Raw genomic sequence first — 27370 nt, forward strand, 5'->3', positions numbered from 1 at the left:
GGTATAAAAACAATCTGGAACCTTTTATTCTTTCTCTGAACTCTGAAACAGTTTTAATAGGATCAAACTACTACTGTCATTTGATGATACTGTTTTCCAATCTCTCTCTCTTTTTAATTTAATAAATTTTTATTTTCCAAAATGTTCATTTGGTGAGATCTCTTCATGCATGTTCACCAGCAGCTGAGACATCTCCACCCTTGGTGCTTCTGGTGTAAATTACTTGAGCTCTGTGCTTTGAAACCAGTTAGTAAGTTCTTTACTAACCAGCTCCTAAAGGGCTTCCCTGGCCAAGAAAACTCAAATCTTCAGTCTGAGACAACAGCTGGAGTTACAACCTTATGGTTGGGAACTTCCTTACAGAGTGTCATATGTTGCTTTGTCAAACAAAACCAGGTTATCTATTGAGCTTGTCCCAAATTTTGCCTTTGGGCCACTTCTTTTTGGGCCCAATTTGTTCATTGAGTCTTTGTCTTTTTTGGCCAACTTTCTGCCATCTTTCTTCTTGTCCTTGGGTGACATTGTGAAGCTCAAAGAGCAGCAGCCACCTATTTCCCAGTGTCTTTCAAGAAATGGGGTAGCATTTTCTCAATTTTTTCTGTTGATTAATTAGCCTAATTTTTCTCTCTCCTGAGCTTCATTTTGGCAACTTCCATTTTCCTAGAAAAATTGACCAATTCAGCTAGAGATTCAGATTTTTACATGATAGAATTTTGCTGTCTCAGGGTTTAAGTACTTGCAGCATCTTTATTATTTTGTTTCTTTGTAATTCTCCTTTTGATTGATCACACTAGCCAACAATTGTAGTTAGCATGTAAGAGCAAAATGAATGTTTCAGTATTTATATGTGGTCAGAATTCACAAAATTCTTAATATATTTTAATATAAAATTATATTAAGCATTACCTAACTTCATATTTTTTTAATGTTTATTATTGTTGAGAGAAAGAGAGAGCAGGGGAGGGGTAGAGAGAGAGGGAAACACAGAATCCGAAGCAGGCTCCAGGCTGTGAGCTGTCAGCACAGAGCACGGTGGGGGGCTTGAACTCACAAACCCTGAGATCATGACCTGAGCAGAAGTGGGAAGCTTAACCGACTGAGCCACCTAGGCGCCCCCAAAATGGTTACTTATTTAGTTTGAGACAGAGAGAGAGTAGGGGAGGGGCAAAGAGAAAGGGAAACACAGAATCCGAAGCAGGCTCTAGGCTCTGAGCTGTCAGTGCAGAGCCCAGTACAAGGCTTGAACTTATGAACTGCGAGATTATGGCCTAAGTTGATGTCAAAATCCCAACCAAGTGAGCCACCCAGGTGCCCCTCAGGTTTTTAGTGTATAAAAATATATGCCCTATACATCATCATTTTGCTTTCTGCTTCCTTTAACTTCAGTCCTCTCCACCCAGGTGCCCTTGAGGCTATTTCACCTGATGGCTGATCTTTTGAAATCGTGTACATATAACAAAAATACACCAATTTTTTTATTATAACACACCAGAATGTCAGTATTTTGACATTTAAAAATGTCTTATTTAGGCAGTGGTTTACTTTTCATATTATTTTTTCCTGTCCCCAAAGAATGAGCTCCTTGGGTTTATTTGCCAGATCTATTTATTTCTAATTTCATCTCTTTATATTTTTTGGGTGGGGGGTTATTTTATTGTTCTTTTACAAACTTTTTGAGATGGGTACTTGTTTCATTCACTCTCTTTAATTCTAATTCCAGTATAGTTAACATACAGTGTAATATTAGTTTCAGGTGTACAATGGAGTGATTTAACAATTCTATACATCACCCAGTGCTCATCAAGACAGGTACACTCCTTAATCCCTATCACCTATTTCACCCATCCCCCCACTCTCATTCACTCTTTAATTATGTAGAGGTTTTAACACAGATTTCGGCTATATATGTAATATTTTCTTTTTATTTTCTATGTAGTCTGAAATTTGTCTTCACATGGTCTTTAAGCAAAGAGTAGTTTTGAGGGAATTTTTGAATTCATTGTGATTGAAGGAGGATTGCTTTTATTTCTGTAAATAAGCTCTAGTTTTTATAGCATTGTAATCTGATAAAGGTATTCTATTTACAGTTTTTAGAATTTAAAGTTTTGCTTTGCAGTCTGATATATACCATTTTTATAATCTATATGGGCACGTTAAAGAGGTGTTCTCAGTAAGATATTGGGGCGCCTGGGTGGCTCAGCCAGTTAAGGGGCCAACTCTTAATTTCGGCTCAGGTCATGATCTCACAGTTCACGAGATTGAGCCCTGCGCCCAGCTCTGTGCTGACAGCATGGAGCCTGCTTGGAATTCTCTTTTCTCTGCCTCTCCCCCTGTTCTCCTCTCTCTCTATCCCTCCCTCTCAAAATAAATCAATATTTTTAAAAAAGTTACAGCGGGGCACCTGGGTGGCTCAGTCGGTTAAGCGGCCGACTTCAGCTCAGGTCATGATCTCGCGGTCCGTGAGTTCGAGCCCCGCGTCGGGCTCTGTGCTGACAGCTCAGAGCCTGGAGCCTGTTTCAGATTCTGTGTCTCCCTCTCTCTGGCCCTCCCCTGTTCATGCTCTGTCTCTCTCTGTCTCAAAAAAATAAATAAACGTTAAAAAAAAAAAAATTAAAAAGTTACAGCAAACAACATTCACTCCTTAGTTCAGTTTAATCATCTTTCTATATTTTTCCTTACATATATTTTGTCTACTTTGTTTATCCATGGATTGATGAAAGAATTAAAATCCGCTATTTCTATTGTGTTTCTGTTTCCTATAGTTTGTGCTTTACTGTTGCAGTAATAATTTTGGACATAAACACTTAATATAGTTTTGTCATTGTGAATATGAACCCTTTCCCATTATAAAGGGCCCCCCGTTTTAACACTTTCTGCCTAGAGTTAATAAGCCTTGTTCATCGATTAATATTGAAACTCTAGTTTTCTTTTCGTTAGCATTTGTCTGGTAGGAGTGTATTTCGTGTTTCCTTTGTTTTCTTCTGTGCTTTACCATAATTCTTATTCTTTCCTTTTCTTGTCCTTTTTATGTGTGAATTTTTTTCTTTTTGACTATTGTTGCTCTTCTATTTTATATACTATTCTTATTCATCTATCTCTTTTAACAGTTTTAGATAATATCTGCCAACCTCTCACCTATAAAAGCTGAGAAAATGATCACTTATATATCCTCCCCTTACCCCATCCTTCTTGGGTTTGTTATTTCTTTTGTTCATTCCATTTATTTCTTTAATGTATTTATACCTGTTTCTTGATTAACTTATCTTAATATATACTGATTCCATTTAGAAAACAGGTCAATTTACACAGTTACACATTTTAAATTTTAAAAGTGTAAAAATAACTACATTTACCTTCTGTAGCCATATTCTGTATGATTGTTTAATGTTCTATATTTTAATGGTTCAATGCCAACCACTAGGTCTTTTTACTGGGGCTTTGCCTTTTCATTTCCTGATTGACTGCATTTTATCATCAAATAGTTTTTATCAAAAGATGTGTAAGTTTTTAAAAATTTCTCACATTAGAGAATCTCTGCCAATCGCCATTACTTTAATGAGAAATTCATTGTTAGGTCACAGTTTTTCCTCTCTACATTTTTAGTTTTGCTCCACTATTTTCCAGCATTGTGTATTGGTAAATCTAAATTCAGCCTAATTTTTTTGCCCTGACGTTTTTTTTACAGGCTATTGAAAGAATTGTTTCTTTATTCTTCCATATCGTTACCTTAGCCAAATTATGTCTTGGAATCTATTGTTTAATATCAGCATTTTTTTTTTTTTTTTTTTTTAATCTTTATGTCCTTTTGTCCTGGAGATTTGGTTTTTCTTTCAGTTAGGGGAGAAATAATCTTCCATTATGTCTATTTTTTTTTTTTTTTAATTTTTTTAAAGTTTATTTCTTTTAAGAGGGAGCAGGCCAGGAAGAGAAGCAGGCTCCTTGCTGTCAGCACAGAGCCTGACCAGGACTCAAACTCTCGAACCCTGAGATTGTGACCTGAGCTGAAATGATGAGTCAGACACTTAACTAACTGAGCCATCCAGGCTCCCCTCTGATTAATAAGATTCTCTATTTTAGGGAAACCAGGTTTCCTTACATTGGATTGCCTTTGTCTTGCATATCTTTTATCTTCGTAATTATCTTAAGTCTTGTTCTCTTTCCTCTTGTATCCCTGTGATTGTCTCTTCGGCAGTACCTTGGTTTTCAGTTATGTTTTATTTTTCTTTACTATTTATAATTCATTTATTCTGTAATAATGTTATTTTATGTTTCAGTGTGCTTTATTAACTCTAATCTTGCTTTTCATCTCAACTTTGAGTTCTTAATTTTATTGGCTTTTTGCTGATCAGGTTCTCTCTTACAACTCAGAATGTTAGCAGAGAGATTCTTTCAGAACAGGTTTTTTTGTTGTTGTTGTTAAGTTTATTTATTTTTGAGAGAAAGAGCAGGCAGGGGCAGAGAGAGAAAAGGAGACAGAGAATCCCAAGCAGGCCCCACACTGTCAGCACAGAGTTGATGCAGGACTCAAACCCACATAGTGTGAGATCGGACGCTGAACTGACTGAGCCAACCAGGCGCTTCCACAGCAGGTTTTTAAAAATTTTTTTTTAATAGACATTAATTTTTGAGAGTAGTTTTTGGATCTTCTGCTCTCACATGTTCACTCCCTCCCTGTCAATATTCCTCACCAGAGGGGTACATTAGTTACAAGCAGTGAACCTGTATCGACACATCAACATCACTCAGTTCTGAGAATAGATTTTTCATCTCTGTTTTTCATGGTACGTTCCACCCAAATATAGAGATGTCATGTCTGGTTTGTTTTTGTTTTTTCTTCTCCTTAGTTGTCAGTTCGATTACAAAATTGTTTTTGTGCTGAGACATCCAAACAAGAATTGTCTTTGAATCTGTCTGTGCCTTTTAAAATCCGTTTCTTTTTCTTCTCCTTTGAGCTCTGCTTTGAGGATTGTTTATTGGAAAGATACATGGATTTGCTGTATCCAGCCTTATTGCAGACATAGGCTGTGCTCTCTACTATATCTTGGTTGAATGTGCTGTGCTATTGTGTGAGGTGGATTCCATTGACACATTTCAGGCTTTAGTGTTCAAACCCAGGGTGGACACCTAGAGCTTTTTCGCCTATGCAGAATCTGCTCTCTTCCCCACCCCTACCCCCACCCCCGCTCCAAGCCTGTTTACCTTCTCCTTGTAGAAACTACTTCCATTTCCCTGAACCAACAGAGTATTTGGGTATTTGATGCCACTTTGGGACACTTGAGAGTTTACAGCCATCCTTGGTAATACATTTTTCGTACCCTTACTCCTTTGAAAGATCTTTTTTTTTCTTTTTTATCTACATGTTAGCCAAATGTCTATTTAGAGATAATTAGATGTGGATAATTAGGATTCTTCTTGTTCTTTCCTTCCTCCCTTCTGCAAGAGTCTTCAGGATGGTAAATTCTACTCTTTTCCTTTCTCTGTTAAGATGGAAGGGGAGGTAGAAAGAAAAGGGGTTTTTACATTTAGGAAAATTTCTTCTGGAATTACCTTCAATATGACTTGTTATATCTTTCCAACCTCTCTGGGTTGGAAAGTTATTGCTAAAATTTTTTGGAGTTTTCTCACTCAACTGCCACCCCCACCCCCATCTTCTGTCTAGAGAACCAAGTTGGGAGCTACATGGAGAGTTGCCCAAGGCCTGCAATTTCTTGGAAAGTTCTTTCACTGACCTTTTCCTCTGTTTTTGGTTGCAGCTGTTACATTTTTGCTTGGGTGGTATGTGTTGTAACATATTTCTTAATCATGTTTTGGGCCAGAGATGGTGAAGTTTGGGTTTGTGCTGTCACCTTAAGCAAAGAGTAACTTTTCTTGATTTCATAAAAGAAATTTGAAATTTTTTATGAACTTTATTATCTTTAATTTAGCATTCAGATTATTTGAGTAAATCTTTAAGTAAGGTGCCTGCTTTTAGGCTTTCATTTACCACTACAGTGAGTACTGAAATGGTACTTTGCCTTCAGAGTAGTTCTTTTGTCCTTAACCCATGGTGATGAAGTAAAGAAAAGACAGAGCTGTTGTCTGGTTGGCCTGGCATCAGAGTTGCTATGTGGTATCTCAACCTCCTTTAGAATGGTATACCTCTATAATGGTATACTATGGTATAATTTTCAAAGGACATATGATTATTTTTTTTAATGTTTATTATATATTATATTTATGAACAGTATATATGAAGTTAAGGAATATTTTATAAAAAGAATAACCTGTCACAACATAGATGAACCTCCAAAATACTGTGTTAAGTGAAGGAAGCCTTAGACACAAAAGGTCACATTATGTGATTACATTTGTGTGAAATATCCAGAATAAACAAATACATACAGACAGAATGCAAATTGATGGGCTTCCAGAGACATGGGGGGAAAGAGGAAATGGGAGAAACTACTTAATGGATAAGAAGTTTTACTCTGAAATTATGGCAGTGTTTTGAATTAGAGGTGTTAGTTGCACAACATAGTGAATTATTCACTTTAAAGTACTTGATTTTATATTATGTGACTTTTACCTTACTTTTTAAAAACTTGTATGTATTTATTTTTGAGAGCAAGTGGGTGAGGGGCAGAGAGGGAGAGAGAGAATCCCAAGCAGGCCCTGTGCTGTTGGCACAGAGCCTAACACGAGGCTCAAACTCATGAACCATGAGATTGACTGGAACCAAGATCAAGAGTTAGACGCTTAACTGACAGAACCACCCAGGCGCCCTGAATTTTACCTCACTTCTTTTTTTTATTTAAAAAAAATTTTTTTTTTTTTAAACGTTTATTCATTTTTGAGAAACAGAGCACACAAACGGGGGTGGGGCAGAGAGAGGGAGACACAGAATATGAAGCGGGTTCCAGGCTCTGAGCTGTCAGCACAGAGCCTGACGAGGGGCTCAAACTCACAAACCATGAGATCATGACCCAAGGCAAAGTCTGATGCTCAACTGACTGAGCTACCCAGGTGCCCCCTACCTCACTTTTTAAAAGAATGATCTGCCAAATGTTAAAGGACAGTTCTCAAAGAGGCTGAGGGAACTGCCGTAATTCTTCTGCTTTGTGCTCAAATAGCTGTTGAAATATGTGATTATTTCTTTCTACATATTTTGTTGTGTTTTTTCCCAAGAATATAAGTAATTTAGATTTTAGTGGTGGTGGCTTATAGTAAGAGAGTTCCTATCACTTTTTTCTTTTTAAGTAATCTCTACACCCGACATGGGGTTTGATCAAACTCGCCATCCTAGAATCAAGAGTCACATCCTCTACTGACTGAGCCAGCCAGGTGCCCCCTGCCTGTAACTTTTAGAACCAGTGAAGAGTTTTTAAATGATAGGACACTGACATTCAGGGCGAAAAATAACATTGTCTTAGCTTGTAAAAGAATCAGCAAATTACACTTGAAGGGTATTGTCTCATTCACTTTAGTTTAAAAATAATAATGTAGCACTTAGCTACCCCCCAACAAAAACCATCTACTTAAACCATCTACACATGTACCCCCTAATCACCAAAAGCTGTAAAAAAATTATTCTCACAAGACATGACAATTTTTACCAAGAATTGTTTAGTCTGAAATGAGGTGTTACTGCATAAATGTAATACAAAATCCTGCAAATGGACGTGGGAATGAAAGTCTGTCATACATGTATCAATATTAACCTGTGTCAACTAGAATATAGAAATGGATTTTGTGTATACAGTTGCTTGTTGTAAATGATATTCATAAAGTCCTATTTTATTATTACTAACATCTTCATCTGTCAAATGGGAATAATAGTCCTATCTGCCCCTAAAAGGTGATTGTGGGAATTTACATTGGTTAATGTACATAAGAACTTAGAATAGTGCCTAGTTTATAATAAGCACTCAATAAGCATTAGTTTTAATAAAGAGGATAACTACTATTATTTCTGTTATATAACCAGACTTCCTAGTGTTAGATTGTGCTTACATTAAATATAATAGCCCTATTGTAAATCTTTGAGCTTGTCAGTTGTATGTTAAAAAAGGGTTTACCCGTTTACTTTGCCACCAAATGAAAGTATCTGTGTTCTCACAGTCTCAGAAGATGTTTTTTGTTGTTTTTTTTTTCAAATGTTTGTTTATTTTTGAGACAGAGACAGACAGAGCATGAACAGGGGAGGGTCAGAGAGAGAAGGAGGCACAGAATCTGAAACAGGCTCCAGGCTCTGAGCTGTCAGCACAGAGCCCGATGCGGGGGTTGAACTCACAGACCGCGAGATCATGACCTGAGCCGAAGTCAGCCGCTTAACCGACTGAGCCACCCAGGCGCCCCAGAAGGTGTTTTTTTAAGTCAGTGGGACACTTGGCTGGCTCAGTCAGTGGAATGTGCGACTCTTGATCTTAGAGTTGTGAGTTTGGATCCCACATTGGGTGTAGAGACTACGTAAAATCTTTTAGGGAGGCCTAGGTGGCTCAGTTGGTTGGGTATCTGACTATTGATATCAAGTCTTGATCCCAGGGTTCTGAGTTCAAGCCCCATATTGGGCTCCACACTAGGTATGAAGCCTGCTTAATTAATTAAATCTTTAAAAAGAAAAGAAAGAAACTAATATCCAAGGAAACTAGTTAACTGGTCTGGATCATCCATTGATAAAGGATATACATTGCAATATAGTTGTGGTTTTTAAAAACAAAAACATTTTAAATCAGACCTGGGTTCAAATCTCAACCTAATTTTTACAGTTTAGCTGCATAACCTTGGACAAGTTATTTAACCTCTTTAAGATTTTCCCCCCAGTCTTTAAAATTCAGGTATAGTAGCATCTAGTTATGAGGATTAAATTAAATTATGCATTTAAAGTGCTTATTAGCACGTGGGACACCTGTGTGGTTCAGTCGGTTAAGCATCCAACTTCGGCTCAGGTCATGATCTCACCTTTGGTAGGTTCAAGTTCCGCATCTGGCTCTGTGCTAACAGCTCAGAGCCTAGAGCCTGCTTCACATTCTGTGTCTCCCTCTCCCTCTGCCCCTCCCCTACTTGTGTGCACGCGCGTGCTCGCTTTCTCTCTCTCTCTCTCTCGCTCTCACTCTCGCTCTCTCTCACAAAAATAAATATGGGCGTATAGTGGCTCAGTTGGTTAAGTGACCGACTTCATCTCAGGTCATGATCTCACAGTTTGTGGGTTCAAGCCCCATGTGGGGCTCTGTGCTGAACACTTGACCGGAGCCTGGAGCCTGCTTCAGATTCTGTGTCTCCTTCTCTCTCTGCCCCTCCCCCGCTGGTGCTCTGTCTCACCCTCTCAAAAATAAACAAACTTAAAAAAATTATTTTTAAATAAACATTTAGAAAAATAAAAATAAAGTGCTTAGCATAAAAAATAAAGTGCTTAGCATGGTGCTTGCCACATTGTAAGCCTAACTAGTACAACTAGAGATGAGAAGGAAAAATAGGCTTCATAAGTGGTTTGGGTTAGGGGGCAAATAATTTTTTTTTTTAAACAATACACCAAAGAAACATGCAATACTGCCAGCATTGGATGAAATCCTGGGCCACAAGTCTGCACACTTTTTGGCAGCTCCTCCTGTGATAGCAGAACCTATCATTTCACCTTTATTGTTTACTGTGACCCTTCTGTTATCTTCAAAATAGAAAAAGACACCATCTTTTCTCTGGTATGACCTTCATTGACAAATTACCACTGCTAGTTGTACCTTCTTTCTGAACTCTGGTTTGCCTTTCTTCACTGTGGCCATCACCATGTCACCCACAACAGCAGTAAAAAGTCTGTTCAGTCGTTGCTTGATCCCCTTCACAGAGATGATACACAGTTTTTTGGTTCCTGTGTTGTCAGCACAGTTGATCATGGCTCCTACTAGAAGACCTAGGGAAATCCAGAATTTCACACTGAAGGACCCACCACATCCTCACTTCAACATCTTGAATGCCAAAAAGGAACCCATGAGTGTATGTGTGTAAAAGTTTATTTATTTTGAGAGAGGGAGAGAACAAGCAAGCAGGGGAGAGGCAGAGAGAGGGAATTCCATGTAGGCTTTGTGCTATCAGCACAGAGCCTGATGCGGGGCTTGAACTCATGAGTCATGAGATCATGGCCTGACTTGAAACCAAGAGTCAGACACTTAACTGACTAAGCCGCCCAGGAGCCCCTCCCCCCACAAGTGGCTTTTAAAGCAAATATTAAAATTGTAGATCTCAAATCATTTAATATGGAGAGCTTTTCTCTTTACATAGCTTCAGCTACCAAGATTCTTTATAATCTAAATATTATTTCTCTTGATTCTGTTCATCTTTGATGTTTACTTTTTACTTTCAAATGCATACATTTCAGAGTTTATAAACCACGTGCATACTATTTTTGTTGCTTTCCCAACTATAGACATTTGCTTAGAAAATAACCGTGTTCTGAAGAAAATTAATATTTTTATTTATTTTTTATTTTTTTCATTTATTTATTTTTTAACGTTTTTATTTTATTTTTGAGACAGAGAGAGACACCATGAACAGGGAGGGTCAGCGAGAGGGAGACACAGAATCTGAAACAGGCTCCAGGCTCTGAGCTGTCAGCACAGAGCCCGACGCGGGGCTCGAACTCACAGACCACGAGATCATGACCTGAGCCGAAATCGGCCGCTTAACCGATTGAGCCACCCAGGCGCCCCGAAAATTAATATTTTTAAATTGCTTGCTTCATAGCAAATGATCTCAGAAGGCAGATCGTTGACCTAGTTTTATTGTGGGTATTTATATATTGACTTTGGTTTTCCACAAGTAATTTATTTCCTTCTTGGTTTTTAATTAGTCTATACCTTTATTTGCAAGTATAAATCATAAATCCTCACTTTTCAAGGTTAATAAGTAGATTTTGATAAAACTTTGAATTACTTGAAACACATCCTGTGTCTTGACATACCAAGACTACAGCTGATTATTTAATACTTTTTTTCTCTTAACATTTTCTGAAAGTACTTATTAAAAGTGTGAGGTACAGTTGACCCTTGAACAACGTAGGGGTTAGGGGCACCAATCCCCACACAGTTAAAAATTCGTGTACAACTTTTGACTGCCCAAAAACTTAACTACTGATAGCCTGCTCTTCATAGGAAGCTTCACAAATAACACAGTCCATTAACACATTTTGTATGTTGTATATATTACATCCTTTGTTCTTATAGTAATGCCTAACTTTTCTTAAATTCTTTTGATATATCAAGGCTACATTCATCTTGTTGTTGTCGTTAATGTTGATGTTATTTATTTTGAGAGAGTGAGCGGGGAAGGGACAGAGAATCCCAGGCAGGCTCCCCACCCAGCATGGAACCCAACACAGGGCTCAATCCCATGACCATGAGATCATGACCCGAGCCGATAACAGGAGTCAGACGCTCAGCTGACCGAGCCACTGAGGTGCCCCTCATCTGTCTTTTCAAATTATCACAAATGTCCAAAATATTGTCCTACTTATTTATTAAAGATTTTTATTTTTAAGTGATCTCCACACCTAATGTAGGACTCAAACTCACAACCCTGAGATCAAGAGCATGCTTTACTGCCTGAGCCAGCCTGGTACCCGTCTAATATATTTATTTTTACAAAATCCATGTATTGGTGAACCCACACCAGTCAAACGCATGTTATTCAAGGGTCACCTATATTTGTGAAAGCTGCATATTTTGTAACTCAGTGTTGTATTTTGAGCACAGCATCGGGAATTTTGATAATTACCACCTTTAATTTTTCTTATGACCAGTACTGTTCTCACATTATTTTCAAAAGCATTTTGTTTCCTAAACATTTATTGAGTAATTTTTACATGTTGGCTACTTATGCTAGGCACAGGAATTCAAAATAAATGACATTGATCTTCTCTTCAATGATTTCACAGTCTGTTGAACATCTTAAAATAGTACTTGATTTGTCTAAAAAAGGAGAGCCATTTATTACACATTCATAGAGTTGTCTGAGTAACTGAAGCTGATTCCTTAGAATTCTCAAAAATTTTTTAGGTTTATTTTTATTTATTTTGAGAGAGAATAGAGAGCAAGTGGGGGAGGGAGCCCGATGTGGGGCTTGAACTCCCAAACCGTGAGATCATGACCTGAGCTGAAGTCAGACTCTTAACTGACTGAGCCATGCCACCCAGGCATCCCTAAAATTCTAAAAATTTCTAAATGACAATCTTTAAACAAAATGCTTGAACATCTTCCTGCATTCTTCTGAGTAAACTGAACCATCTTAATTTTTTTTCATTGTGATTTGCATTTATCATATGAACATTCATTATTTTCATTTTTATTAATCAGTGTCTCATGCTGCCGGCTATTATTTTTGTACCTGTTAATTGTGTACTGTCTCTTTAAATTTCCAACTCTCTTATAATTTATTCCTAATTTGTTTGGGGCTACTTCTCCACATGTCCAGACTTTTTAGTTATTGCTATTTAAAGATCTGACCAGGGGCACCTGGGTGGCGCAGTCGGTTAAGCGTCCGACTTCAGCCAGGTCACGATCTCGCGGTCCGGGAGTTCGAGCCCCGCGTCGGGCTCTGGGCTGATGGCTCAGAGCCTGGAGCCTGTTTCCGATTCTGTGTCTCCCTCTCTCTCTGCCCCTCCCCCGTTCATGCTCTGTCTCTCTCTGTCCCAAAAATAAATAAACGTTTAAAAAAAAAAAAAAAGATCTGACCAATGCAGAGGCACCTGGGTGGCTCAGTTGGTTGGGCATCTGACTTCAGCTCAGGTCATGATCTTGCAGTCTGAGTTCAAGCCCCACGTCGGGCTCTGCACTGACAGCTCAGAGGCTGGAGCCTGCTTCAGATTCTGTCTCCATCTCTGTCTGCCCCTCCCCTGCTCTCACTGTGTCTCTGTCTCTCAAAAATAAAATAAAAACATTTTAAAAATTTTTTTTAAAAATCTGACTAATGCAGCGCCTGGGTGGTTCAGTCAATTAAGCCTCCGACTCTGCTCAGGTCCTGATCTCACTGTTCACGAGTTCTTGGGCTCTGTGCTGATAGCTCAGACCCTGGAGCCTGCTTCACATTCTGTGTCTCCCTCTCTCTCTCTCTCTCTCTCTCTGCCCTTCCCCTCCTTGCACTCTGTCTGTCTCAAAAATAAATAAAAACATTATAAAAAAAAAAAAACAATCTGACTAATGGCCTTAGGGTGAATAGGTTGATATGGTAAATCTCAGATTATATAACTTAAGCATTTTAGGTACACAAAAATAGATTCTGACTAAGGTATTTTCAGCTTCATTATTTTTGTTTTGTTTTGTTTTGATTTTTTCTTTTTTTTTTTAAATTTTTTTTTTTTTCAACGTTTATTTATTTTGGGGACAGAGAGAGACAGAGCATGAACGGGGGAGGGGCAGAGAGAGAGGGAGACACAGAATCGGAAACAGGCTCCAGGCTCTGAGCCATCAGCCCAGAGCCCGACGCGGGGCTCAAACTCACGGACCGCGAGATCGTGACCTGGCTGAAGTCGGACGCTTAACCGACTGCGCCACCCAGGCGCCCCATGATTTTTTCTTTTTTTTATTAATTTTTTTTTTAATTTACATCCAAATTAGTTAGCATATAGTGCAACAGTGATTTCAGGAGTAGATTCCTTAGTGCCCCTTGCCCATTTAGCCCATCCCCCCTCCCACAACCCCTCCAGCAACCCTCTGTATGTTCTCCATATTTAAGAGTCTCTTCTGTTATGTCCCTCTCCCTGTTTTTATATTATTTTTGCTTCCCTTCCCTTATGTTCATATGTTTTGTATCTTAAAGTCCTCACATGAGTGAAGTCATATGATATTTGTCCTTCTCTGACTGACAAATTTTGCTTAGCATAATACCCTCTAGTTCCATCCATGTAGTTGCAAATGGCAAGACTTTATTCTTTTTGATTGCCGAGTAATACTTCATTGTGTGTGTGTGTGTGTGTGTGTGTGTGTGTGTATACACCACATCTTCTTTATCCATTCATCCATCGATGGACAGTTGGGCTCTTTCCATACTTTGACTATTGTTGATAGTGCTGCTATAAACATTGGGGTGCACGTGTCCCTTCGAAACAGCACACCTGTATCCCTTGGATACATACCTGGTAGTGCAATTGCTGGGTCATAGGGTAGTTCTGTTTTCAGTTTTTTGAGGAACCTCCATACTGTTTTCCAGAGTTGCTGCACCAGCTTGCATTGCCACCAACAATGCAAAAGAGATCCTCTTTATCCGCATCCTAGCCAACATCAATTGTTGCCTGAGTTGTTAATGTTAGCCATTCTGACAGGTGTGAGGTGGTATCTCATTGTGGTTTTGATTTGTATTTCCCTGATGCTGAGTGATGTTGAGCATTTTTTCATGCGTCAGTTGGCCATCCAGATGTCTTCTTTGGAGAAGTGTCTATTCATGTCTTTTGCCCATTTCTTCAGTGGATTATTTGTTTTTTGGGTGTTGAGTTTGATAAGTTCTTTCTAGATTTTGGATACTAACCCTGTATCTGCTATGTCGTTTGCAAATATCTTCTCCCATTCTGTCAGTTGCCTTTTAGTTTTGCTGATTGTCTCCTTCACTGTGCAGAAGCTTTTTATTTTGATGAGGTCCCAGTAATTCATTCATTATCATTTTTTTAATGTTTATTTGTTTTGAGAGAGAGCAAGTGGGAGAGGGGTGGAGAGAGAGAATCTCAAGCAGGCTCCATGCTGTCAGCACAGAGTCCAGCGCAGGCTTGATCTCAGGAAGCTTGAGATCATGCCCTGATCCAAAATCAAGAGCCAGATGTTCAACCAACTGAGCCACCCAGGTGCCCCCGCTTCGTTATCATTTTAAGGATTTTATTGTAGTTTCAATCTGTTTAGTTTCTTTGAATATTGTATTGGTGGTCATACTTTTTAAATTTCAGTAAAAACTATCACAAAATGCAAAAGGCCATATTTTATATTTGTTCCATTTGTGTGAAATGTCCAGAAAGACAAATCTGTAGAAACAAAAAGTGGTTTACTGGTTGCCAGGGGTTGGAGGAAAGGGAAAATGGATAATGATAGCTGGTGGATATGGAGGTTTTTTGGGGGGGTTGGGTGGAGGTGATGCAGTATTCTGGAATTAGATAGTGATTATGGTTGAACAACTTTGTAAGTATACTGAAAACCACTGAATTATACTCTTTAAAAGAATGGATCTTATGTGAATTATATCTCAAGTTTTAAAATCTAAATTAAAGCAAATTTTCTAATAGACCATTCAAAACATATTCTGAAGTGGTTTCTAAATCTATACTTTTACTTTTGTCTTTTATTCATTGGTTTAGATTTTGAGTCTCTCAGATGTAATTTATTTATAGTGAAGGCATAATTTGTATTTTCCTTAGGGATAATATAAGTGCAGTTGTGCATTAAATGAAAATTTAGGTAATCTACATTGTTTTTAAAGAAAAAACAAGTCTTCTTTACTTGAGATATTGATCTACTCTAACTGTAGGTATTAAGGAACAAACATGTGAGCCCTAAATATCTAAAGAATTTTAAGGACTGTCATTTTAATAGGAAAGACCAGCAATACTTAAAACTAAAAACAAACCAAACTCTATTAATTTATTTTGCATTTTTCTTCATTAAGCATAAATTATAATATCTTTTTAAAGTGTAGGGGCGCCTGGGTGGCTCAGTCGGTTAAGCGGCTGACTTCGGCTCAAGTCATGATCTCGCAGTCCATGAGTTCGAGCCCCGCGTCAGGCTCTGTGCTGACAGCTCAGAGCCTGGAGCCTGTTTCAGATTCAGTGTCTCCCTCTCTCTGACCCTCCCCTGTTCATGCTCTGTCTCTCCCTGTCTCAAAAATAAAAAAAAATAAATAGATAAAGTGTAAATTATATATTGCCTCATGAGTTTTGTTTTCATTACTTGTTTTATTTCATTTTGATTGTTTTTATATTTAATTTTCTGGTTTTGTGATTTGTTCTATGTAACGTTTTTAGTATTTAAAACTTAACAGCAACTTAATAAGTAATTTTTCATTCTGTTGTTTGAAAATGAGTAATTCCTTTGGTCTGTAAGTTATTAAACACAGTTTTTACTTTTTATTTTTAGGCTATGGAGTTACTAGTTGAGAAAGCGATCAGTAGTGCTTCTAGTCCTCAGAGCCCTGGAGATGCACTGAGAAGAGTTTTTGAGTGCATTTCTTCAGGGATTATTCTTAAAGGTAAGTTTTGGCTCATTTTTAATGTTTGTGCATTTGATAGTTGAATAATAACTCTTTTACAAATGGATAATGCTAATGCCTTTTTTTCTCTATGGTGATTGTAGGTAGTCCTGGACTTTTGGATCCTTGTGAGAAGGATCCATTTGATACCTTGGCAACAATGACTGACCAACAGCGTGAAGACATCACTTCCAGTGCACAGGTACCAGTGTATTCCTAATCCCAAAGTTTTGTTGGGTCACTGCCCTTAAGGTTTTTTGTGGTGTGTGTGTGTGTGTGTGTTTTAATGTTCATTTTATTTTTATTTTTGAGAGAGAAGGAGGGACAGAGAGGGAAAATCCCAAGCAGGCTTTGCACTGTTAGTGCTGAGCCCTATGCGGGGCTTGAACTAACTAACCATAAGATCATGACCTGAGCCGAAACCAGAGTCAGATGTTTAACTGACTGAACCACCCAGGTGCCCCAAAGTTTTATCTTTTTTGTAATTGTCCTTTAGAAATCATTGTATAGTATTTTTTTTTCTTTTCAAGTTTTTAAAATTCTAATTAGTTGGAGCATCTGGGTGGCTCGGTCATTTTAGTACCCAGCTCTTCATTTCAGCTCAGGTCATGATCCCAGAGTCATGGTATTGAGCCCCATGGCAGTATTAATGCTGAGTGTAGAGTCTGCTTAAGAGTCTCTCTCTCTCTCTCTCTCTCTCTCTCTCTCTCTCTCTCTGCCCCTGTCCCCTGCTCGCTCACTCTCGCTCTCGCTCTCTCAAATTTAAAAAATAAGTAAATAAACACACACAGATAAATTCTAGTTAGTTACCATACAGTAAAATATTGGTTTCAGGAATAGAATTCAGTGATTCATTACTGACATATGACACCCAGTGCTCATCATAAGTGCCTTCCTAATACCCATCACCATCTACCACCCACCTTCCTCCATCAACGTTCAGTTTGTTGCCTATCTTTGTCTTTTTATGTTTTGTTTCCCTCTCTCTTTTTTTTTTCCTCCCATATGTTCATCTTCTTCGTTTCTTAAATTCCACATATAAATGAAATCATATGGTATTTATCTTTCTCTGACTGACTCTAGCTCCATCCACGTTGCAAATGGCAAGGTTTCATTCTTTTTTTTATACTTCAGAACTTTTTCCTTAATGTTTATTTTTGAGAGAGAGAGAGAGAGAGAGAGAGAAAGAGAAAGCGCACACACAGGAGCAGGGGAGGGGCAGAGAGAGAGAGAGAGCGCGCGCACTCCAGGATCCGAAGCAGGCTTCACACATCCAGTTGAGGTTTGAACTCAGCAACCGTGAGATGACCTGAGCTGAAACAAGTGTCGGATGCTTAACTGACTGAGCCACCCAGGGTCCCCAAAGATTTCATTCTCTTTGATTGCTGTGTGTGTGTGTGTGTGTGTGTGTGTGTGTGTGTGTGTGTGTGTGTAGTGTTTATATATACATAATGTGCATGTGTGGGTATTTATCAGTCAGTGGACATTTGGGCTTTCTCCATAGTTTGGCTTTTGGTTAATAATGATGCTGTAAACATCAGGGTGCCTGTACCCCTTCGAATTGTTTTTTGGTTGTTGTATCCTTTCTGTAAATACTTAGTAGTACAATTGCTGAGTTGTAAGGTAGTTCTATTTTTAAGTTTTGGGGAACCTCTGTAGTTTTTCAGAGTGGCTGCACCAGTTTGCATTCCCACCAACAGTGTAAGAGGGTTCCCCTTTCTCCGCATCCACACCAACACCTGTTGTTTCTTGTGTTGTTAATTTTAGCCATTCTGACAGGTGTGAGGTGCTATCTTATTGTGGTTTTGATTTGTATTTCCCTGATGAGTGATGTTGAGTATCTTTTCATGTGTCAGTCAATAGGATATCTTCTTTGGGATGTATAGTATTTTTTTGTGCTTCTTTAGTAAGCCCTTGGAGGAGATAAAATTTAAACTAGATTTCACTAATATAATCTTAACTGCATTATTTTAACTATAATTTATATGTCTAAGTAAGTATATTATATAAATATAAAAATACCTCTGTATTTTCAGTGTCTTATTAAATCTGAATATTAGGTTATATATCATGATCAGTTTAGGAACTGTTTATGTCCTCTGGTTTTAAGAAGTGATGTGCTGTGTGGTTTTTGGTAGTTATTCCTATAATTTAGCCTCCCCTGCCACTGGAAAGGCTGTCTAATGTAGTTAATTAAAAATGTAGTCTCTGGAGTCAAGACTCTCTAGATTTGAATATAAGCTCTTCCATCTTATCTATAAAACAAAGACCAAAGCAGTATCTGTCTCAAGCAGGATTTGGGGGAGGATTAAATGAGTTAATGTGTATAACTATTAACTGTATCTGATATATGGAAGGATCATAATAAATGTTAGCTATTATCAGTTAACAGTTTTATTAGAAGAATTATGGAAAGGAAAAACTGTGTGAACCTAATGGGGAAAAAAAAAATCTAAAACTCCTATAACTTTCCTGTTTTTTATTACAAAATTGTACTAAGGGGAGAAAAGGCAACTAGCTATGAACAGAAATACTTCACTCTAAGATATTAAGTTGTTGGACTTAAGTTCTTGATTTGTTGTCTCTTCTGGCAAGGATAATTTAGAATTTGAAAGATGTTAAGATTAAATTGTGTCAAAAGTATATTAAGGGGTAATTGGTAGTAATAGAACCTTATGATTATCTTACAGACTTTATACAATTACTAATTCGTGTGTATTAGGCAAGTTTTGTTTTTATTTCTCTGGGTTTAATTTTTTTGGGATGAAGATGGTTACCCTAAGTGGCTTTCTTTCTTCCTTGGTACTTAAAGAAGGAATTACTGGGGCGCCTGGGTGGCTCAGTCGGTTGAGCGTCCGACTTCAGCTCAGGTCACGATCTCGCGGTCCGTGAGTTCGAGCCCCGCGTCGGGCTCTGGGCTGATGGCTCAGAGCCTGGAGCCTGTTTCCGATTCTGTGTCTCCCTCTCTCTCTGCTCCTCCCCTGTTCATGCTGTGTCTCTCTCTGTCTCAAAAATAAATAAACGTTAAGAAAAAAATTAAAAAAAAAAAAAAAAGAAGGAATTACTTACAAATTCTAAGGGAAATGAAATTTACGGTTGGGAACAGGGCATTCGAAAATGAATAGAATTCACTTTTGAAAGGCACTTTTTTTGTTTAAACGTGACTTCAAAGAAAGTGGTCTGACTTTAGGAGGTAGTGACAGATGTCCTTGTTAATAGTGAAGGAGTTAATTGCATTATTCCATTTCTGTAACATTCATAAAATAACATAAATACAGAGATGGAGAACAGAGTAGTGTTTCCTAGGAGTTTGGGATGGGGGTAGGGATTGTTACAAGAAAGGGAGTCTTACAGTGATGGCACAGTTTAATATCTTTTTTTTTTTAATGTTTGTTTATTATTGAGAGACAGAGAGAGACAGAGCATGAGTGGGTGGGGAAGGAGCAGAGAGAGAGGGAGACACAGAATCTGATGCAGGCTCCAGGCTCTGAGATGTCGGCACAGAGCCCGACACAGGGCTCGAACTCACGAACCGCGAGATCATGACCTGAGCCAGAACCAAGAGTCCGACACTTAACTGACTGAGCCACCCAGGCTCCCCTAAAGTTTATTTTTTGAAAGAGAGCGTGCACAGTTGTGCACGTGAGCAGGGGAGGGATAGAGTGATTGAGGGAGAGAGAGAATCCCAAGCAGGCTCCACACTGACAGCACAGAGCCTGATGCAGGGCTCAAACTCAAGAACCATGACTGGAGCCAAAACCAAGAGTCAGACTCTTAACCGACTGAGCCACCTGGGCGCCCTATGGTAGAAATGTATTAATATTCATTATTGTATACCAGGTATCTTTGGATATTGTCTGTTAATACAGAAAAAAATTACTCTGTTTATCTTTCATAAGTCTCTCTCAGAGAATTTGTATTCTGTTATGGTAAATAATCCTAGTTCTGGCTTCAGAAAGTTGCCTTATAGTTTAAAGGAGATAGAGAAGCACCCACTACTGGTGAAAATCCAGAATTACAAACTAAATAGAATACCTTATCAAGTCCTTATGAACACAGATGATTTGGGGACTTTTAGGATTTCAAAAGCCAATATAATGTGGCACAAAGTTCTAAGGAACTGAAATTGTATAATTGGGGAAAGTTTTAGAATAGTAAATTCTCACACAGATGACTATAACCAACAACTGTATCTCAACTGAAGAAAATCAACAGGTATTAAAAATATTCTCAATAGCAGCCATTTGGAAAACAGACTCCGAGGTATATTCCCAAGAGAACTGAAAACATGTCCACACAAAAACTTGTACAGGAATGTTCATAGCAGCATTATGCATAATTGCTAAAAAGTGGAGACATCCCAAATGCCCATCAACTGGTAAATGAATAAACAAATACAGTATATATTCTGTACAGCGGAATATTATTTAGTCATTTAAAGGAATGAAGTACTGATACATGCTATAACATGGATTAACCTTAAAAACCTTATTAAGTGAAAGAAGTCAGACACAAAGCTATATAATGTAGGAGTCCATTTATATGAAATATCCACAGTCTGCAAATCTTGTAGACATAGAAAAGCGGATTAGTGGTGGGGCGCCTGGGTGGCGCAGTCGGTTAAGCGTCCGACTTCAGCCAGGTCACGATCTCGCGGTCCGTGAGTCCGAGCCCCGCGTCAGGCTCTGGGCTGATGGCTCAGAGCCTGGAGCCTGTTTCCGATTCTGTGTCTCCCTCTCTCTCTGCCCCTCCCCCGTTCATGCTCTGTCTCTCTCTGTCCCAAAAAAATAAATAAACGTTGAAAAAAAAAAATTAAAAAAAAAGAAAAGCGGATTAGTGGTTGTCACTACCTAAGGGTGAAGGGGTTGAGGAATGACTGCCATTGAGTCATAGTTTTGCGGGGGGGAGGAGTTGTGTGTGAAAATGTTCTGAAATTAGTGGTTATGGTTGAACAACTTTGTTAAGTATACTAAAAAACACTGTACATTTTAGAAGGGTGATTCTTAGGATATGTTATTTATATCTCAAAAAAATAATCTGGGGTGCCTGGGTGACTCCGTCAGTTAAGCTTCCCACTCTTGGTTTCAGCTCAGCTCATGATCTCACGGTAGTGAGTTTAAGGTCCAAGTCGTCAGGTTCTGCACTGACAGCGCAGAATCTGCTTGAGATTCTCTGTCTCCCTCTCTCTCTGCCCCTTCCCTGTTCATGTGTGTTCTCTCTCTCTCTCTCTCTCTCTCTCTCTCTCTCTCTCTGTCTCCGTCTCTCTCAAAAATAAATAAATAAATGTAAAATTAAAAAAAATAGTCTAGAGACGCCTGGGTGGCTTACCGTCAGTTAAGTGTCTGACTTCAGGTCATGATCTCATAGTTTGTGAATTTGAGCCCTGCATCAAACTCTCTGCTGTCAGCACAGAGCCATCTTCAGATCCTCTGTCTCCCTCCTTCTCTCCCTCCCCAACCTCAAAAATAAGTAAACATTTTAAAGAAGTAGTCTAAACAGTTACATTGAAGGTTATAACCATATAGTAAAATTTGCCATATAATCGGATGATTACATCTTCTTGAATTAGTTTATTCCCAGAAATTTGAGGAATAGATTATGTTTTGTGAAATCTTGTGACATTGATGCCTAACATATGTATGCCTGTGCGTACATAACCATGTAATGAAATTTTTATTTTTAGTTCATGAAGTAACAAGTTAAAGAAATGGCCTTTTTGTAAACCTGAGGAAGTGTGTATATGTATATATGTGCAGCCTATACACATGGTCATCCACAGAAAAGATGGGAAAATACATGACTATAAACCAAACAGGGATTTACTGCATGAGTGAGAGACACTTTGTTTTGCTGTATATTGTTTCAAGGCTTTAAAAAAATTTTTTAATGTTTGTTTATTTTTGAGAGAGAGAGAGACAGAGACAGGGTACAGTCAGGGGAGAGGCAGAGAGGGAGAGAGACACAGAATCTGAAGCAGGTTCCAGGCCTCGAGGTGTCAGCCCAGAGCCTGACATGGGGTTTGAACTCATAAACCCTGAGGTCATGAACTAAGCTGAAGTTAGGTGCTCACCTGACTGAGCCACCCAGGTGCCCCTCAAGATTTTTTCAAATGAACATAATACTGAATTTTTTTTAAGATATATTTTTTAATTTAGGTTTTAAAAAGCAAAATAGCATGTATACAGAAAAGTCTGAACATATAAAACAAGAACAGTATTTCACAGTATTTCAGTTGTGAAACTAATATTATTGAAGTTATTTCACCAAATATGCTTTTTTATATTGTTACATGGAGACCTAAACCTAGTTAAGAATGAATATTTTTGTCTTTAAAATTAACTCTGAATTTTGGCTCTTTTTGTTGCAGTTTGCATTGAGACTCCTTGCATTCCGCCAGATACACAAAGTTCTAGGCATGGATCCATTACCCCAAATGAGCCAACGTTTTAACATCCACAACAACAGGAAACGAAGAAGGGATAGCGATGGAGTCGATGGATTTGAAGCTGAGGGGAAAAAAGACAAAAAAGATTATGATAACTTTTAAAAAGTTTCTGTAAATCTGCAGTGTTAAAAACAACAGGTGCCCATTTGTTGGTTGTTTTTCATTCATAATAATGTCTACTTTGAAAAGTTTATCAAGAATTTAAAGAATTTCATGGAAGAACCAAGTTTTTCTGTGACATTAATATCTTAATGTACAGTGTTAGGTATTATATTGAATGGAAAGACACCCAAAAAAAAAATTGTGCTCCAACTAGGGGAAAAACAGTGGTTCAGATTTTTCCCCCATTATTTTGGTTTTATTTACTGGTTGCCCTAGCTCCCCCTATTTTTGTGTCTTTTATTAACTAGTCTTATTAAATCTTTACTGTATTTAATGCAGTATTTGTGCTTCAGTTGCTATGTGTATTTTGATATTTTTATTTAGTTTTGTTTGCTCTTTGACACTAGATGTTACTTTGTGTTATAGATGATATCCTTTGCCCTTCTTAATATTTTACAGCAGTACGTTTTTTTGTAACGTGGAACTGCAGAATTTTTTCTTTTTGTTTTATTCTGTATGTGACGGATTTCAACACAAAAAGTTATCCTGCCATTTAAGTGCTCAGAACTGAATGTTTCTGCAGATCTTGTGGCATTTGTCCCTAGTGTGATATATAAAGGTGTAATTAAGACAGATTTCTGTTAATCTAATCAAGTTTGCTGTTAGTTGTGCATTAGCAGTATAAAAGCTAATATATACTATATGGTCTTGCAACAGTTTTAAAGCCTCTGCATAATTGATAATAAAAATGCATGACATTTTTGTTTTTAATAGACTTTTAAAATTATAATTTTAGGTTTGACACGTAGATCTTTGTACAGTTGACTTTTTGACATAGCAAGGCCAAAAATAACTTTCTGAATATTTTTTTCTTCTGCATAAGTGGAAAGGGCATTTTTCATATATAAGTGGGCTAACCAATATTTTCAAAAGAACTTTATCATTGTGCAACTAACAACAGTAACTAGCCCTTAATTATGATGACAGTTCCTTATTGGTGTGTGTGAGATTACTCTAGCAAACTATTACAGTGTAACACAGTTGAATGATTCCTCCCCCTGCCCATCACCCACATAATTTACAGTTCTCTTAACAGTGAGGTTGATAAAGTATTACTGATAAAAAATTAAGGTTATCTAAGGAGAAAAACCAGAAAATTATTTGGTGTGGCCATCTTACATGCTTATGTGTCCTACAAAAAGCTAAATATTCTAGCAGTGGTGTAATGAGAAGTTACATCTTACTGTTGATGTATGTATGCTCTGGTACACAGATGTCATTTTGTTGTCACAGCACTACAGTGAAATACACAAATAAAAACTTAAATTCATATAATGACTTAAATGTATTATATGTCAGAATTGACTCATAAACTACTTTTGCTTTGAAATGACTTATGCTTCAGTAAAACCATATTCAAGTTTTTTGGGTACTTACATCTTGTTATGCTACCTGAGCACATAATTTCAGAAAAATTTATAATTCAGTAGTCTATTGGCTTAACTTCTTAATTTGGTCAGAATCTTTCCCTGGACCCTTAGAGAACCAGGAAACCGTAGGAGACGACTACCAGAGAACTAGAACAAGAAACTTGGGCTTTTTTACCAATTTTGTCACATATACTATGTAACATTGGCAAGCCTTTTTTTTTTTTTAATGTTTCTGGGTCTCCTTTTACTCTTTGGAATAATTAGTTGCCCAGTAAAATTTTGGAATTTTGTTTTTCACAGTTCTCTTAAGAGAGAAGGCAAGAACTGACATTTTGTCATGCACTAATGACACAACATACCATGCTTGGTCATTTCCCGTTTTAACCTATCATAACGATAAGAATAAGTGACAGTGCTGTATTTCTTATTTTTCAGATGAGAACACTGAAGCCCAGAGTGGCTAACTAACAAAAGATCACAGATCCACTTATGTGACAGGATTGAAATTGAGTCAGGTTTCAGTAGGAGCTATAGTTAGCGCCGTTTAAATTTTTTATGAAAATAAATGTTTCAGTACTACTTATTTTTTGCATGATGTAATGGTTTCATAGTTGTGGCTAGACCCACATTAACCATCTTGTGTGAAATAACTTGGATTTGTTAATATCTTCTGCTTTGACAATTTTTTAAAGAAAACTATAAACTTTAGTTAAAAGAGGCATTGGTTATCACCCTGATAATACATTCTGGAATCAGTTGTTTTGGTAACTAATTATTAGTTATTCTCTGCATCTCAGGCTGGCTTTCCCTGTTACTTTGTTACAGTAATTTAATGATGACCATAATAAAACAAATTGATTCCTCTCACCTACCTCCATTTAAATGATACACTCCAAATTAGAATTTTCTTTTTCTTCACCACTACTATTTCTTCTGTTTCTTTGGATAAGTTAGAATTGAAAATGCAGAACTGCATGAACAGCATAGCAAAAGATCTCTAGTTTTTATTGTTTTTTTCAATGTTTATTCATTTTTTGAGAGAAAGAGAGCGATTGGGGGAGGGACCAGGAGAGAGGGAAACACAAAATCTGAAGCAAGCTCCAGGCTCCAAGCTGTCAGCACAGAGCCTGATGAAGAGCTCAAACTCCTGAATGGTGAGATCATGACCTGAGCCAAAGTCAGATGCTCAATCAACTGAGACACCCAGGCACCCCCAGATCTCTGGTAAGTCAAGAGTATTTTAAGTAATTTTTTCCTGCTTGTTAACAAAAACATGAATAAAGATTTTTCCCAATAAAGGGCAAATTTTATAGTGTCCTAGAAAGATAATGTTCATAGCATTGGTCTCAAATTTGACTATTCCATGAGAGTTGTCTGGAGAACATTCTAAAAAGATTGAGGAGGGCCAGAATAAGCCTAATTAGGAATGTGCTCTTCTCTCTCCTCTCCCTTCTCTTCTCTCTCCTCTCCTCTCCCCTCCTCTCCTCTCCTCTCTCCTCCTCCTCTCCTCTCTCCTCCTCTCCTCTCCTCTCTCCTCTCTCCTCTCCTCTCTCCCCTCTCCCTTCTCCCCTCTCCCCTCTCTCTTCCTCTCCTCTCCCCTCTCCCCTCTCTCCTCCTCTCCTCTCCCCTCTCCCCTCTCCCCTCTCTCCTCTCTCCTCCTCTCCTCTCCCCTCTCCCCTCTCCCCTCTCCCCTCCTCTCCTCCTCCCCTCCTCCCCTCTCCCCTCTCCCCTCTCCCCTCTTTCCTCCTCTCCTCCTCCCCTCTCCCCTCTCCCCTCTTTCCTCCTCTCCTCTCCCCTCTCTCCTCCTCTCCTCTCCCCTCTCCCCTCCTCTCCTCCTCCCCTCCTCCCTTCTCCCCTCTCCCCTCTCCCCTCTTTCCTCCTCTCCTCCTCCCTTCTCTCCTCTCCCCTCTCTCCTCCTCTCCTCTCCCCTCTCTCCTCCTCCCCTCTCCCCTCTCCCTGAGAGGGAATTCCACACAGGCTCCATGTTTTCTTGCTCAGCACAGACCCAATGTAGGGCTCAAACCTAGGAACTGTGAGATCATGACCTGAGCTGAAGTCAAGAATCTGACACTTGGGACGCCTGGGTGGCGCAGTCAGTTAAGCGTCCGACTTCAGCCAGGTCATGATCTCGCGGTCCGTGAGTTCGAGCCCCGCGTTGGGCTCTGGGCTGACGGCTCAGAGCCTGGAGCCTGTTTCCGATTCTGTGTCTCCCTCTCTCTCTGCCCCTCCCCCGTTCATGCTCTGTCTCTCTCTCTCCCAAAAATAAATAAACATTGAAAAAAAAAATTTTTAATAAAAAAAAAGAATCTGACACTTAACCAACTGAGCCACCCAGGCACCCCAAGGCTGTACATTTTAAGATGGCTTTCTTTTAGGTATTTACTTGAATGGATGGTTTACACACACGTTTAAAATTTTAAAGGTGTAAAGGAATATATGGCTTAAAAGGTCTGCCTCTTGTGTTGCCCCTTCCCAGAGGCAGTCAGTGTTATCCATTGTATGTCCTTCCACACATGGTCTGTGCACGTGGCATGAACGTGTACACCTCTTTGCTTTTTTACAAATGGCTGCATACTGGGCATATTCTGCACCTGCCTTCCTTTCCTTTAAATATCTGAGTCCTAGAGATTATTCCATATCAGTACACATAGGGAAATTGCATTTTTATCAAGCACTATAAGATCATTCAAATTAGAATTTTTTTTCTTTAAGTATAGGTGGTTCTGATTGAGTGGTACATTGGTCATTCTTGAATAAATGTGCGTTATAGCAGTGACCATCATTTACTCTAGAGTTCAAAAGCTATTTTGTGTGTTTGTGTGTATACATTTGTTTAAATAAGTTCTATGCCCAGCATGGGGCTTAAACTCATAACCCTGAGATCAAGAGTCACATGCTCTACTGCCTAAGCCATTGAGGCATCCCTACAAAACTGTATCTTAAATTTTGTATTCTACGTATTTTTTTTTTTTTTTATCAGCCACACATTATATATGACTGGATGGCTCAGTCCGATAAGTATTTGACTCTTGATATATTGGCTCAGGTTATGATCTCATCTCACAGTCGTGAGACCAAGCCCGGTGTTGGGCTCCACACTGAGCATGAAGTCTGCTTGCGATTCTCTCTCTCCCTCTGCCCTCTTCTCTCAAAAAAAATAAAAATCTTAAAATGTTAATGCTTAAGGTAAGGGTTTGGAGGGAAG

At 38.5% G+C, this 27370-nt stretch overlaps 1 protein-coding gene and 2 pseudogenes across 4 annotated transcripts in view; 1 reads left to right on the plus strand and 2 right to left on the minus strand.

Moving 5' to 3' along the window:
- Positions 1 to 24065, plus strand: part of ZFR (zinc finger RNA binding protein) — an 85961-nt gene extending 61896 nt beyond the window's left edge. For all 4 annotated transcript variants that reach the window (XM_045441158.1, XM_045441149.1, XM_045441180.1 and 1 more), the window contains 3 exons: positions 16077 to 16188; positions 16293 to 16390; positions 22556 to 24065. In XM_045441158.1, the coding sequence (XP_045297114.1) occupies positions 16077 to 16188; positions 16293 to 16390; positions 22556 to 22735 (390 nt within the window). In that variant the 3' untranslated portion in view covers positions 22736 to 24065. The remainder of the gene's footprint in view (positions 1 to 16076; positions 16189 to 16292; positions 16391 to 22555) is intronic.
- On the minus strand, positions 117 to 522 carry LOC123578363 (annotated as a pseudogene).
- Positions 9456 to 10026, minus strand: LOC123580179 (annotated as a pseudogene).
- Positions 24066 to 27370: the final 3305 nt, after the last annotated feature.

Source organism: Leopardus geoffroyi, chromosome A1 (genome assembly GCF_018350155.1).
Source record: "Leopardus geoffroyi isolate Oge1 chromosome A1, O.geoffroyi_Oge1_pat1.0, whole genome shotgun sequence".
Classification (NCBI taxonomy): Eukaryota; Metazoa; Chordata; class Mammalia; order Carnivora; family Felidae; genus Leopardus; species Leopardus geoffroyi.